Source organism: Loxodonta africana, chromosome 4, assembly GCF_030014295.1.
Source record: "Loxodonta africana isolate mLoxAfr1 chromosome 4, mLoxAfr1.hap2, whole genome shotgun sequence".
NCBI classification, from domain to species: domain Eukaryota; kingdom Metazoa; phylum Chordata; class Mammalia; order Proboscidea; family Elephantidae; genus Loxodonta; species Loxodonta africana.
The window spans coordinates 86,408,593-86,423,890 of NC_087345.1; the positions used below are offsets into that span (position 1 = coordinate 86,408,593).

At 33.3% G+C, this 15,298-nt stretch overlaps 1 protein-coding gene and 1 pseudogene across 1 annotated transcript; both read right to left on the minus strand.

The window, feature by feature from the left end:
- Window positions 1–243: 243 nt before the first annotated feature.
- LOC100672776 (olfactory receptor 6C6-like) lies at window positions 244–1,925 on the minus strand (annotated as a pseudogene).
- Window positions 1,926–13,384: 11,459 nt separating this feature from the next.
- Window positions 13,385–14,559, minus strand: LOC100672490 (olfactory receptor 6C74-like). Its single transcript, XM_003405499.3, has one exon. It carries the CDS (start codon window positions 14,490–14,492, stop codon window positions 13,554–13,556), a length of 939 nt encoding a protein of 312 aa, XP_003405547.3. The 5' UTR covers window positions 14,493–14,559; the 3' UTR covers window positions 13,385–13,553.
- Window positions 14,560–15,298: the final 739 nt, after the last annotated feature.

Sequence of the window (15,298 nt, forward strand, 5' to 3'; positions counted from 1 at the left end):
ATTGTAATTATCCAGGTGAAACTTTTTCAATAGAATCTCCATTTCTTTGCATTTTTTATACCTCTCGTTACAGCACCTTGAACCTTTTATTTTCTTGTTTATATTTCAAGGTCCAGCATAAGTGATGGTTCCTTTGGGAGGGCTATGTTGATCTTTAAAATTAAGCAGATTTTTTACCACTTTTCTGTCATAATGCTAATTACATTATATGCTAATTATCAGATTCTGTGTTTGTCTCAGACTAAAGTTTTAACAACGAAAACTGCTTAAGAGCAGATTCAGTGCATATATAGAGATATAGACATATAATTAACTAAGTGTGTTTATCAAGGTCCATTTTTATAAAGCATTCAGTACATAAAAGTATCATTTATGATAATATATATTTCTAGGCCAAGATGTACTCAGAAGAACATAGAAGGGTGAAGAGGCAGATATAGAAAACATAATATGATAAAATTGTTGAGAAGAAAAATGATGTAGATGTGAACTAATGTAATTGAAAGTTGTATGCAGTTTTCTAATTCAATAGCATGTTTTTTATGTCAAAATTTTGTCTCATTTCGAAAATAACAAACTCTTTGAAGCATATCCTTGAGGGCTTCTTTCACCTGCTGGTTCCTTAGGGTATAAATGAAGGGGTTTAGTAAAGGGGAAACAGAAGTATTGAGCACAGCTACATCTTTAGTTAAAGTCACCCTTTCTTTTGCTGATGGTTTCATGTACATAAAGACACAACTCCCGTAAGTAAGGGAGACAACAACCATGTGTGAGGAACAGGTGGAAAAGGCCTTTTTTCATTGTTGAGCAGAAGGGAATTTTAGAATAGTTTTGATGATGTATGTATACGAGAGGATTACTAACAACAACGTGACCACCAGTGTCACTACAGCTAAGACAAAGGCCATCAATTCTATTAATCGAGTATCTGTTCAAGAGATCTGCAGGATAGGAGAAGTATCACACAGGAAGTGATCAATAGTTTTGGAAGCACAAAAATCCAGCTGGAGTCCCAAGACCAAAGGGGGAAAGATGATTAGGAATCCAGTTACCCAAGAACTGAGCACAAGTTGGTAGCACACTCTGCTGCTCATGATGATGGGATAATGCAGCGGCTTGCAGATGGCAACGTAGCGGTCATAGGACATGGCGGCCAGAAGGTAAAACTCTGTAACTCCCAGTAAAAGGATGAAAAAATAATTGAGCTGCACAACCATTATAGGAAATTGTTTTGTCTCCAGTCAAAATGGTAGTCAGAAACAGTGGAACGCAAACCCTCGTGAACAAAACTTCTAAAAAAGAGAAATTTCGGAGGAAGAAATACATTGGCGTCTTGAGGTGAGGATCCAGCAGCGTGAGGAGGATGATGGACAAGTTCTCCAACAGGCTCAAAACATAGTTGAGAAAGAGAAACAGGAAAATCACCGTTTGCATCAGAGGATCATCAGTTAGCCCAAGAAGAACGAACTCTATGTCCACTGACTGGTTCTTCTTTTCTCTTTTGTCCTACCAAATCCAGAGAAAATAAAAGGCAAGATCACACGTAAGAAGAGATTTCTGTTTTTCATTCTCACTCATAGAAAGAACCATATTAGAGATTTACCTAGATGCAAATATTTTCACAAATCGATTTATTAGAGTTCATCAAAATGAACATATCTTCCGATTTATCAGTCACCTTTGTAAGAATGCCTCAAGGTTCTTCCCTTGTCCAAACTTGAGTTCAGCCCTACTTACCATTCAACAGGGGGCTTAGCAGTCATTTGATTTTAGCTCTGTAATTTGGCAAGTGTTAATTACCCATCTTTCAAATACTTTATCCCAATGGACTAAATATCTATTTTTCCCTATTTCAGAATCTAGCTAATTTCTCAATTAATTTGTTAATGGCATTTGTTTCTCATCAAGTTCTATTTTATATTTGCTTTTCCTACTTTTTTTTTTTTTTTTTTTTTGGTATTACTTTCAGTTATTCTAACCTCTTCCTAGACTTTATCAGAGACTTTTAGATTGAATACATAAAAACCTTCCTAGTAAATCATTAACAATGCCTCAGATCTGTATGCCTTGGGAAATGAAACAGGAATAGGAAAGTTAAAATAGGTATGCTTACATTTTGCTTTCCTTTTTACTTTATTTCATTTCTAATGGTTTCATATTCCTTATGGTTATGCAAGTTACATTAAGAAGTAGCATCTTTCAATTTGCATGTAAAATTATTTTAAGCACTAGTTTTAGTCCTTGTCACTGGTAAGTGCTACAGCAATACTCCATAGCTAATTAGAATTTATTTTTCATAATTATTTGCTTTGCACTTTAGCAAAGTTCTTTGACTTATTTTCAGAATCACCAGGCAATAATGAAGGCTTTCTTTTATATTTTCTCTCTTTCTTCTTCTTTTTTTATATAGAAATTATAATAGAAAAAATCAAATGCTACGTAAATCATTTTCCTTTCCTCTTAAGTTGTTCTAATATATACCTCTGTTCTTCTAAGTAAATTAACATTATTCTTTTTAAAGCTGCTGAGTCCCTAGAATCTTTGCCTGAAGTATATGTGATTGCTTTCCCCCAGTCTTATCTTCCAAGATCACGTTAGTCCTTGTATTCAACCATAAAAATATTTCTATTTGATTACTCTTTCAGTATTTTTCATTAATAACTCTTCTATTATAATAAAAATATAAATCTACCTTCTTTTATTCTGTGGAATATTTATGATATGGTAGACTAAATGTTACTAGTAAAGGCATTGTTTCTTTATCTTATGATTTTTTTTTAACTGTTACCTTCCAATTTTGCTAAGCAAATAATTATCTTCAACCTTGAACTGTGTACAAATGTGTTTGTTAAAACCACAATAAGCAGTAATGAATTTTTAATATTTTAACCAAATGAAGTCATAAATTGCTGTAGTCACACGATTTTATTAGGGAATTACATTTATTTTAAACATGTACACCTGCCCTTGTCAGTCTCTAGGACTCCTAATATTACCATCTTCTGGTTTTAAAGAGAGTTTTTAGAAGGTAGCCAATAATCTTCTGTTAGCCACATGTGCCTAAATGAGGCTTCGGGATTAAACTTCTTCAAAACCTAAATTTTCCCCCCGTAGTTCATCCTATGAAACTCCTAGTTTATAGTAATAGATAAAATCACAGACTCATTTATATACTAAAAATTTGTGATATTACTTTTTATATAGTATAAAACTTATGGTAAAATTACATAGAAATTTTTACTTCTCCATCAAAAGGAAAATATCAAATAGGACAACTTCAGAACAAATTTAATAACCTGACTTGAAGGTCCAAAATTTTTTAACTTCCGATTAAGAGAAAGACAAGTTAAAATTACAAATTGACTTACCTTGCACAGGGTATATTGAGATTTATATTTTTGTTATGGTACATGGTAGAATCTACAGGCTAACAAAGTATGATTATAATGTTAAATACATTATCCGATTATTAAGGGAAACTTAAATATCAGTGATTTCTTCAGAAGAATTCAAATGAAATATGATAATTATTTTTTCAAAAGATTTCTCACTTCCACTTGGGCTCACTTTCATTACACATCTCAGGATTCAGGTATTTAAAGAATGGTATTTTTTTTTTATCATCCTTTTCAGTTTGGTTAAATTAGTTGAATATTTTCCTTAATCCTTAACTATAAGTGTTATATCAAAGATCAAAATCTTTAAAAACCTATCTTTAAGTACAGAAACTTAATATATAACATAATTCTAGTAAAGCTACAGTTTTATCTTTTTGCTCAGTAGACACAAGGGAATCTACTGAAATTACCAAACAGAAGAAGATAGGGGAAAAAAAAAAAAAAAAAAAAAAACCCTGGAGACTGGTATTCAGAAAGTACTAATTGAATACAAAAAAAAAAAAACCTGTTTTTCTAAAATGTTTAAAAAGTACATCAAATGACACTGCTTATGTTTTAAAATCTAGAAAACTTTCAGCAAGAGAACCAGTTGTTTCACAGTCCTGATATAATTTGAGAAAATCTGCCAGGCTAGTTTTCTCCAATAAGAAAATTTTTCTTACTTGCACAAAAAAAAAATAATTTAGGAGGCCTGCTAACCAAAAGGTCAGAAATTTGAACACACCAGCCACTCCTTGGAAGCCCCATGGGAGCAGTTCTACTCTGTCCTGTAGGGTCACTATGATTTGGAATCAACTCGAGAGCAATGAGTTTAATGGATAAAAAGCTTGAATACTGCAAAGAGATTCTCTTAAAATGAGGGTTTTTTTTTTTTTTTTTTTGCTTGTTTGTTTTTGCTTTAGTTGAAAGTTTATAGCTAAGTTAATTTCTTATAGAAAAATTTATACACATATTGTTTTGTGACTTTAATTGCAACAACCCCCACAATGTGACAGCATGCTCCCCCTTTTCAACCCGGGTTCCCTGTGTCCATTAGACCAGTTCCTGTCCCTTCCTGCCTCTTCATTCTGGACAGGAGCAACCCATTTGTTCTCCTATAGCTGACAGAACTAAGAAGCACATTCCTCACGTGTATTATTTTTTGTTTTATAGTCCTGACTAATCTTTGTCTAAAGAGTGGGCTTTGGGAAGCATTTCAGTTCTGCATTAACAGTGCCTCCAGGGGCTACAGTTTTGGGGATTCCTCCAGTCTCTGTCAGACAGATGTATAAAATATGGTGTATTGCTGTGATATATTCTGAGTATCCACGTATAAGAGCTTTGATTATAAGGGAGTGTTTCTTTTTGGAATATGGAAAAATTCTGGTGGTATATTTGGTTTGTGACCTGCATAGGATGATTTAAATATCTGAAGTATGTGAATGGTATTTTATTTAAAAAAAAAAAAAAAAACTTGAACTGAGTAAGAATAGATTTGTTACATATATTATCTTGAAATGCTCTGAAATGTTATTAAGCTAAGTCCCCTCAAAGGGATCATTTTGTCATAACTCAAAACACAAAAATCATCAAAAGCAAATCCAGAAAGACTTACTGGTGTTTGAATATGAAAAGAATATGCTTACTGCCATCCATTCTTAAGCAAGCTTCAGATCTATTATAGGAATTCAAAGAGTTGAAAGGCAGCCGAAATCTACTGCTCTTACACAAGAGACACAAACATTAGAATAACTCTGTGAAAAAACTATCCTTTCTCCACTGATCTGCCTTGGAATCTTTGTCAAAAAAATCAGTAATCTATAGAGAAGTGGTCTATTTCTGTACTCCATATTCAGTTCCATTGATGCTTTTGTACAATGTCACACTGTATTGATTACTGCAGCTTTATAATAAGGATTAATATCAGGTCATTTTAGTCCTGCAACTTTGTTCTTCTTGTCCAAAGTTATTTTGGATATCCTAGCTCCTTTGCATTTCCATATAAATTTAAGAATCAGCTTGTTATTCTATAATTTCTACGGAAAAAATCCTTCAGAGATTTTGATCAGGGTTGCATTGAAACTGTCAATTTCAGAAAACTTAATGTCTTGAAAAATATTGAGTCTTCTGACCCGTGAAGACAATATGTTGCTCCATGATTTAGGTCTTGTTCATCTTTGCAGCAATGTTGTGTAGCAATGTTGTGTACAGGTATTGCACATCTTTTGTCAGATTTATCCCTAATTATTTCAAGGTTTATTTTTTTTGAAAATAGAATTGTTTTCAATTTTTTTTTAATTTACATTTTTTCCTTGATAGTTGATAGAAATATGATTAATTTTTGCATCAACTCTGCAAACTTGCTGAGCTCATTTACTGGTCCTACTTACATTTTTGTAGATTCCATTAGATTTTCTACATTGCAATCATGCCATCTGCATATAAATGTGTTCCAATCTGGATTTTTTTATTTCATTTCCTTGACTTAACTGCACTCACTGTCTAGAACAGCCAGGATAATGTTGACTAGAAATAGGGAGGGTGAACATCTTCGTCTTTTTCCTCATCTTAGGGGAAAGCGTTCAGCTTTTCAATGGAACTACGATCTTTGCTATAGGTCATTGCTGAATGACCTTAATGACGATGAAGTTCCCTTATGTTCTTAGTTTGCTCAGAGTTTTTCTTAGCAGTGGATGCTGAATTTTATCAAATTATTTTTGTGAGTTTGTTTGAATGAAATTTTCTTTTTTTTAGTTTTTAATACACTGAATTTCATTGATTTGGTTTCTAATGTTAAAGCAACAACGCGTTCAAGAGACAAACCCCACTCGGTCATGATATGTTATCACTTTTATATATTGTTGTATGCAACTTGATCAAATTACATTTAGGATTTCTGTATCTATAAGATATATTGGCTATATTTTTAGTGTCTCTTAATGTCCATATCTGGTTTCGGTATCAGGGTAATGCTGGTCTCATAGAATGAGCTGGGACGTATTCCCTTCCCTTAATTTTTTGGGAAAAATATGTGTTTAACTGGTATTATTTTTCTGTAACTTTTGGTAAAATTAATCAGTGAAGTCACCTGGGCCTAGATTTTTTCCCCAGGTGGGGAGGTTATTAACTACAAATGAATTACTTTAATAGATGTAGAGCTATTTGGTTTATCTAGCTCTTATTGGTTGACCTTGAAAGGTTGTATCTTTCAAGTATTTTTGCCCATTTCATCTAAATTATCTAATTACTTAGCATAAAATTGCTCATAATATCTCCTTGTTATTCTTTTAATATCTGTGGAATCTATAGTGGTGTTTCCTTTCGTGATTCAGAAATCAGTAACTTGCATCTGCTCATTTTTCCCTGATCATTCTGACTAGAATGTTCTAATTTTATTTATCTTTTCCAAGAATAAACTTTTGTTTTTATTTATTTTCTCTTTTCTTTTTATTTCTTAGAGTTCTATTTTTGTAATTCAGTGGATAAATCATAGGCCTTTCAGCAAATAGTGCTTAAACAACTGATATCCATAAGCGAAAATAAAATTAACTCTGATTTGTAACACCTACCATACACAAAAGTTAAAATGAATTATGGACCTAGAGATAAAGCTTAAAATTGTAAAACTTCTAGAAGCAAACATAACAGGAAATTTCGTGACCTTGAGATAGGCAACTGTCTCTTAGATATGACATCAAAGGAATAACAAGAAAAAAAAATGTGGAGTTTCATCACTGTTAAAAAGAACTCCTGCTTTTTGAAAGACACTGTTAAAAGAATGAAAAGGCAAATTATAAGCTGGGAGATAATATTTGCAAATCATATATCTGCCAAAGGATTTATATCTCTAATACAAGGTGCCCTGGTGGCACAGTGATTAAGCACTCAGCTGCTAACTGAAGGTCAGCGGTTCGAACCCACCAATCACTGTGGGAGAAAGATGTGGCAGTTTGCTTCCATAAAGATTACAGCCTTGAAAATCCTATGGGGCAGTTCTACTCTGTCCTATACAGTTGCTATGAGGCAGGATTGATTTCACATCAGTGGCTTTAGTTTTTGGTTTATCACTACCTCATAAAGAACTCTTCAAACTCAGTAATATAATAAGAAGAAAACAACCCAATAAAAAATGAGAAAAAAACTCAAACACTTTAGCAAAAAAAAAAAATATGGTTGGTAGATATGCACATGAAAAGAAGCTTAGCATCATTAGTCATTAGGATAATCCTACCCATTGCTTTGTTGAAGTGAAGCCTAGTAATTTGAGTTAATATCTTTAGGGTTCCTTTCATTTTTTTAAAAAAACATATTCCAAATACTGTGTTCAAAAGCTTTTGGGGTGAGTTCTTTTTATTTTTCTTCTTTGGGGTGGTCACAATAATTATTTAAAATATGATTTTGCTCATTTGTTTCTCCTTACATTAAAAATTAGGTTTTACTCCAAATCTATTGATTTATATTAATTCTTTTTTTGAGTATATGAAATATTAACATGTTTCTAATAGTCAGCAGACAATATACTCATTTCTTCTGTATTTTTCGGCCCCATTCTAACTCACTCACTGCAGGTATCCAATATTATTGGTTTCTGAAGTTTCTTTTATTTATTTCTTTTTGCACAGATGAAGAGATACAGTTTTTATTATATTGACACAGTGGCTGCAACAATACGCTCAAGCATAACAACGATTGTGAGAATGGCATAGGACCGGACGTTTCATTCTGTTGTACATAGGAGTGCTATGCCTTGGAACCAACCGAACAACAAAAACAGTACATAAATCTTATAATTTTATATTTAAATTTAATATTTAAAACATAAATAAATTATATGTATATAGTAGCATACTATAGAACTTTTGCTTCTGAAAAATGGGTAGATGTACTATTCCCTATCTTTTCTGCTGTATAGATTGAATAATGTCCCCCCAAAATATGTGTTGTGGATCAGATCCTAATTTCTATGCCTGTGGTTATAATCCCATTTGGAAATGTGTTGTCTTTGTTATGTTATTGAGGCAGGATTAACGCGGGGTGTATCTTTTGAGATACAAAGGAGATTAAACAAGCAAGCAAGCAGAGATGGGGTAAGAGAGATGCCAAAACACATAGAGATCTCCAAGAAACCACAAAGTAAGTGGAAGAAACAAGGATCTTCCCCCAGAGCCCACAGAAGGAGAAAGCTTTCCCCTCATCCCTGCACTCTGAATTCAGACTTCTAGTCGCCTAAACTGTGAAAAAAATTTTCTGTTTGTTAAATTCATCCATGTATGATATTTCTGTTATAGCAATACTAGATAACTAAGGCACCTGCTAAACCCATTAAACTCATTAACGTCTAGTCTATTCTGACTCATAGTGACCCTATAGGACAGAGTAGAACTGTTCCATAAGGTTTCCAAGGTTGTAATCTTCATGAAAGCTGACTGCCACATCTTTTTTCCATGGAGTGAGTTGCTGGTAGGTTAAAATCACAATCCTTTGTATTCCAACCATGGACCAATTGAAAATATCATGGCTTAAGTCAGGCACACTTTAGTCCTTAAAGTGATAGCTTTGCTTTTTAACACTTTGAAGGGGACTTTTTCAGCAGATTTGCTCAATGCAATATGTTGTTTGATTTCTTGACTGCTGCTTCCGTGGACATTGATTGTGGATCCATGTAAAATAAAATCTTTGTAAAATGAAACATTATTACTTATCCACTATTTATCATTAAAAAAAATTATTTTTGAATATTCACTGTGTGTCAAGCTTTTTACTCCACAAAATGGATGAACAATAAAATAGACAGATAAAATCACCTGTTCTAATGGTGCGTACATTCTACTGAAAGCAACGAAATAAACAAATCAATAAAAAAGGAAAAGTATCATAAAATGTTAAATCTCATTAAGAATCAAAATAGGTGATGTAGTAGAGTAAAAGATTAGATTTTATATTTTGTGGATGAGGAAGTCCAGCCTGGAGAAGTTACATTTTAGCTAAGTTTTTAATCAAAAGAAGCAAACACTCAGGTAGGAAATGGTTGACTCCTTCTAAATTCAGATTACAAAAAAAGCAAGGATGCATATTTGTTAGAAATAGAATATTTCAAGTATTAAATCACAGTTGAAAACTCATTTCTGCATTCAGTAAATAATATGAATGAGGTATAAAAATAAACTGAGTAACTGAAACAAGAGTAAAGCTACAACTAAAAATTTCAAATTATGACCAAATAATGAAAAATCAATAAAGATTTTTTCAAATATCTGAATATAGTGATTATGCCATTTGGGAGAAAGGCAGCACTATGAATGGGACATTTATTCAAAAAGTTAGTAAAATACAATTTGAAGTGTTCAGATAAAGGCTAGATTTCAACATGGAATTCATATTTATGGAAAAATGATTATAAACTTTAAAGATTCTAATCATAGAAAAATGCCAAATGATTTAACCTCAAATTATTTTCAACTTGGTAAAAATATTGAAGTTGTGTGTCCAAAAAAAAAAATTACAAAATTTTTTTATTTGGAGGAGAGGGCATTTTATGTTAGTGTTAAACTGAACAAAATTTCATATGTCTGTTGAAACAGGGCATGGAAGTTTCAACATGTCTCTTTGGAATAACAAGGATTTTTCCATCCTGGACATTTTATTCAAATTCTGAAAGATGAATAGGCTGAATGAACAAAAGATTGCCTGCACCCATCATGAGATAGAGAACTACATTTCTATCAGAATTTATTTTGGGAAAATTAATTTTATGGGCAATTTGACTGACAAATTAGAATTTACCTTTGAAAGATAGATGCCACTGAGTTATTCAAAAAAGCAAGTGCTATGAAAGTAGCTGCCCAAGGAATAGTGACTAACTGCCCTAAGAGGACAGACGGTGTTCTTAAGAAATTCAATACTTTATTTGGATACTTAGAAGTCTCCCGATAAACTTACCAACCTTGAGGCGACAAGGTATTAGGAAGCAGAAGGGAGCAGCATGGAAGCTTCAGGTAGGCATGATTACAAGCAATGGAGTAATATTGATAATACTCATATTTTTCAACTCAGTGTTCAGTATGCACTAAAAAAAAAAAAAAAAAAAAAAAAAGCCCTTTACCAGGAATCTAGACTTAGGGTAAGTGTTTAAAAGAAACCAGGATTACTCCTCAACTGGAGTAATGCAAAGAGTAAATGTTTGAAGTCATACATGCCCGAGTAAGTGTTTTGACTAGATTTTTTTTTTTTTTTTTGCTTCTGTGTCAAAAATTTTCATAACCTCTCTGAGATAACTTTTCCTCTTATACATAAAGCTAAAAATTATTTTTAATCATATTTTTGTTCTAATAATTATTTGATTTACATAAAACTCCTAGCAATGTCTGCAATTTAATGGGTATTTAACAAAATATGTTACTGTTGCTGTTGTTGTTGTTAGGTGCCATCCAGTCAGTTCCAATTCATAGGAGCTCTATGTACAACAGAACAAAGCACAGCCCAGTCCTGTGCCATCTTCACAATCATTGCTATGTTTGGGCCCATTGTTGCACCAGTGTGTCAATCCATCTCATCAAGGACCTGCCTTTTTCTCTGACCCTCTACTTTACAAAGCATGATGTCCTTCTCCAGGGAAAGATCTCTCCTGATAACAAGTCCAAAGTACATGAAGTGATGAAGTCTTGCCATCCTGACTTCTAAGGAGCAATCTGGCTATACTTCTTCCAAGACAGATTTGTTTGTTTTTCTGGAAGTCCATGGTATATTCAATATTCTTCACCAGCACCATGATTCAAAGGCATCAATTCTTCTCTGGTCTTCCTTATTTATTGAGCAGCTTTCGCTTGCATATGAGGCAATTGAAAATACCAGGGCTTGGGTCAGGTGCACTTTAGTCCTCGTAGCGACATCTATGCTTTTCAATACTTTAAAGAGGTGATTTGTAGCAGATTCACCCAATGCAATGTATTGTTTGATTTCTTGACTGCTGCTTCCATAGAAGTTGACTGCGGATCCAGGTGACATGAAATCCTTTGCAAGTTCAATATTTTCTCCATTTATCATGCTATGGCTTATTGGTCCAGTTGTGAGGATTTTTGTTTTATGTTGAGGTACAATCCATACTGAAGGCTGCAGTCTTTGATCTTCATCAGTAAGTACTTCAAGCCCTCTTCCTTTTCAACAAGAATAGTTGTGTCTGTCATTTGTATATCGCATATTGTTAATGAGCCTTCCTCCAATCTTGATGCCCCATTCTTCTTCATATAGTCCAGATTCTTGGATTATATATTTGCTCAGCAAGTAATATAGTTTATAACAAAATATAGATCTCATTTTTATCTCACAATTGTTGTTTTGCCTAGCCAACTAGATTGGGAAAACAGAAAGCATTTCAGGATACAGGATTTCATCATTTCAGGTGAAAGCTCTCTCAAGAAATAAGTTTCACCACATATATTAAGACGCTGTGTTGCTTGCTAAAGACTCAATCAAACGCAAAACAAAACAAAACTGTGGTAATAAGTTACCTGGCGATTCAACATTCAGTCACAAATGGTAGTGGTTCTAACTGATAAAATGCGAGGTGATATATCACAGACCAAAGACGTATCCGAGAGGACAGATAACGAAACTATTCTGCCTGCGGGTGGGAAGAAGCGGAAGTGGGGAAGACAATTTAGAAAATAAAAGTTACAGAGCATATTTTATGATAAATAACTAATAGATGGCAGACATTTAAAATATATAAATCAATCATTTTAGAGTGGCTCAGTTAATAGTTTCATTTGGGCAGTATATTTTAAACATACTCTGATTGTCACATAACAGATCAAACCTACTCTTAATACTGAGAGAACCTTAGTTTTTACTTTTGTTAGATTATCTCAAATGTTATATTGTTTTCAATTTTCTGGGCTAGAATTTCTAAACATTTGATAGTGCTCTACAATCTTTAGATCTACTTTCTCAAAATGGAAGAAAATGTATGCCAAATGATCAAGAAAAATAATCACCTGTTTGAATAGCCATTTATTCCTGAAATCATATTCTTGATCTTTTAAATCCAGTTCTTCCTACAAATTCTACAGAAACCTGAAAATTCTCCTTTTAAATCCAGTTCTTCCTACAAATTCTACAGAAACCTGAAAATTCTCCTGTTAATTTCATAAGTATTTTCCTCCTTGGTTATACTTAATCTGCCCCTTTAGACAGTATTTTTTTCAAAAAAATTTTTTTTTCAAATCAAGGCCCTAAGTTTAAAATGTGTAAGTAAATACAATATTATAGCATAATACACACGTACTTTTGGAACAAAAAATACCATGAAATACTATTTACATGAAAAAGATTTTTTTGTTATATTTCATTTTGTCAAATTTTGATTGTGACACAGAAATTGATTTCAGATACCTGTAATGAATTGTGACCTCAGAAAATTCTTCCTTCAGAGAAGGGTTTGTTTCTTCTACTATTTTGGCATCACTGGTACATATAGATATATGTATACATCTATATCTAAAACAATATCAGACAATTTCTGAACAAAATACATTTACCAACCAAGCACTGTTTTCTTATTTAACAATGATTTACCAAGTAGTTTTCAGCTGGCTTCAGAAGTATCCCAAGTTAATTGGAAGGTGATTAAATATTGCATTCCATTATTCATTTTAAAACTAAACCAGTAAGGTAACAAATTTTCTCTCAACTATATTTGAAAATAATTATAAATGTAAATATCTTTCATATAGTAATAGTTTCTATAGAAGACACTTTAAAACAACAATGAGGTTTTTTAATAAACGTTTTCAGAGATGAACATTACCACTGATGGTGAACCTATGCTACAAATTTTTTTAATTTATTTAAATAGAATAAAACTGTGAATTGATAGTAGGACAAAAGCATCATCAAAGAATATTAGTTTTAAATATGTTGTAACTTATCACAAAGAATCATTTATAAATACAGGATAGTGAGATGAGGAAAAAAATTCTAATGAAGAAGAAAATGAAAATTAGCTTCTTGGAATAATGTCTTTCATAAAAAGCAAAGCTTGAAAGGGGATAAATATGAATATCACAGAAATGGAAGAAAAAAGAAAAGGAGGGAACTATGTATTGAAAGGTCTTAATGGGTAATTGATCTTAGTTCAGACTCCATATTTTATTTCCTTTATATAATGCAACACTGTACTCAGTTCTTTGAAAAAGAGATAATTCTGTGCATCAAATTTGTGAAGGCTTTTTTCACTTGTTGGTTCCTTAGAGCATAGATGAAAGGGTTCAGAAGTGGTGCAACTGAGGTATTGAGCACCGCAATTCCCTTGGACAATGATATTCTCTGTTTGACTGAGGGTTTAACATACATGAAGATGCAGCTGCCATAAGAAAGGGAGATCACAATCATGTGAGAAGAGCAGGTGGAAAAAGCCTTTTTCCTCTGACTAGTTGAAGGGATTTTCAGAATTGTCAGGGCAATACAGGTATATGATATTATCACCATTACCAATGTGACCAAGAGTGTCACCATGGCTGAGATAAAAGCCATTGTCTCCAGGAGCTGTGTGTCTGAACAGGAGACCTGCAGGAGGGGTGTAGCATCACAGTAGAAATGATCAACTGTGTTGGAGGCACAGAAGTCGAGCTCAAGGCCCAAGATGAGTGGTGGAAAGATGACAAAGAACCCAGCAAGCCAACAGCTGAGGACAAGCTGTATGCAGATTTTCCTATTCATGATGGTTGTGTAATGCAGGGGCTTACAGATGGCCACATAGCGGTCATAAGACATAGCAGCCAGCAGGTAAAATTCAGACGCTCCAAGAAGGAAAGCAAAAAACAATTGAGTGACACAACAGTTATAGGAAATGGTTTTGTCCCCAGTTGCCATGATAACCAGGAGTTTAGGAATGCAAGTAGTAGTATAGGAAATTTCTAGCAGGGAAAAACTCCGAAGGAAAAAGTACATGGGGGTCTTGAGGTGAGTATCCAGCAGGGTGAGCGTGATAATGATCAGATTGCCAGTAATGCTTAACAAGTAGGTGAGAAGCAAGAAAATAAATAACACAACTTTCAATTGCAGGTCATCAGTCAAACCTGCTAGGACAAAAACTGTCACTCTTGTATGGTTTCTCATTACAGTCCTCTGACTTTTACCAAGTCTGAACAGGAAAAAATAAACAACAATAACAACAACTCCCCACACAACACTTGACTCCTGCGAAAGAATAACAGTCATAACTAGTGTTTAAAGTTAGCAAAGCACTGTTTCAGATAAAATAATACTCAATCATTTTTACAGATGGTGATGCCAGTAAGAAAATAGTGTTTCCAGGGTGCCTGGACAGAGCATTAAAATTTAATTTGCAATTTTATCAGAGAATAACTCTTATAATGGAAGTCATTATAGATGGTTTTCATGTGAATACATTAGACGGCCTTATAAAGCATAGAAAAAAGTTCTATATTTCTTTTCTCCCAAGGAGTCTCCAGTGAATTCCAACTGCTGACTTTTCTGTTAGCAGCCAAGTGCTCAATCATTGCCACCAGGACTCCTTGACCTGATTTTAGATAAGAAAATACGAGACATAGGGGATAATTTTATTTGCTGTTCTTGTTAGTAGGCTCATATTCATCTTGATGTCATTCGCCACCCTCCCCACTTCATACCCCATACAAAATCAGCATGAAGAATCTGGTAATTGTATGGATAGCAAGAAACACAAGTGTTTAGGAAATGGTATGGGGTGCAAAAAATAAGAAGAGAAAGATAAAGACAAATCTATATGGAAGCCTAGAGAAATAACTTTTTTTTTTTTGAAAGATAAGGTAGTGAGTTCAAGGAAAAAAAAAAAAAAGATGATTAAAATTACGTAAAATTGTAGGCAAAAACTTGTAAGGAGCAGAATGTTTTAACACTGAATTTCTTTCCATCAGCTTTTA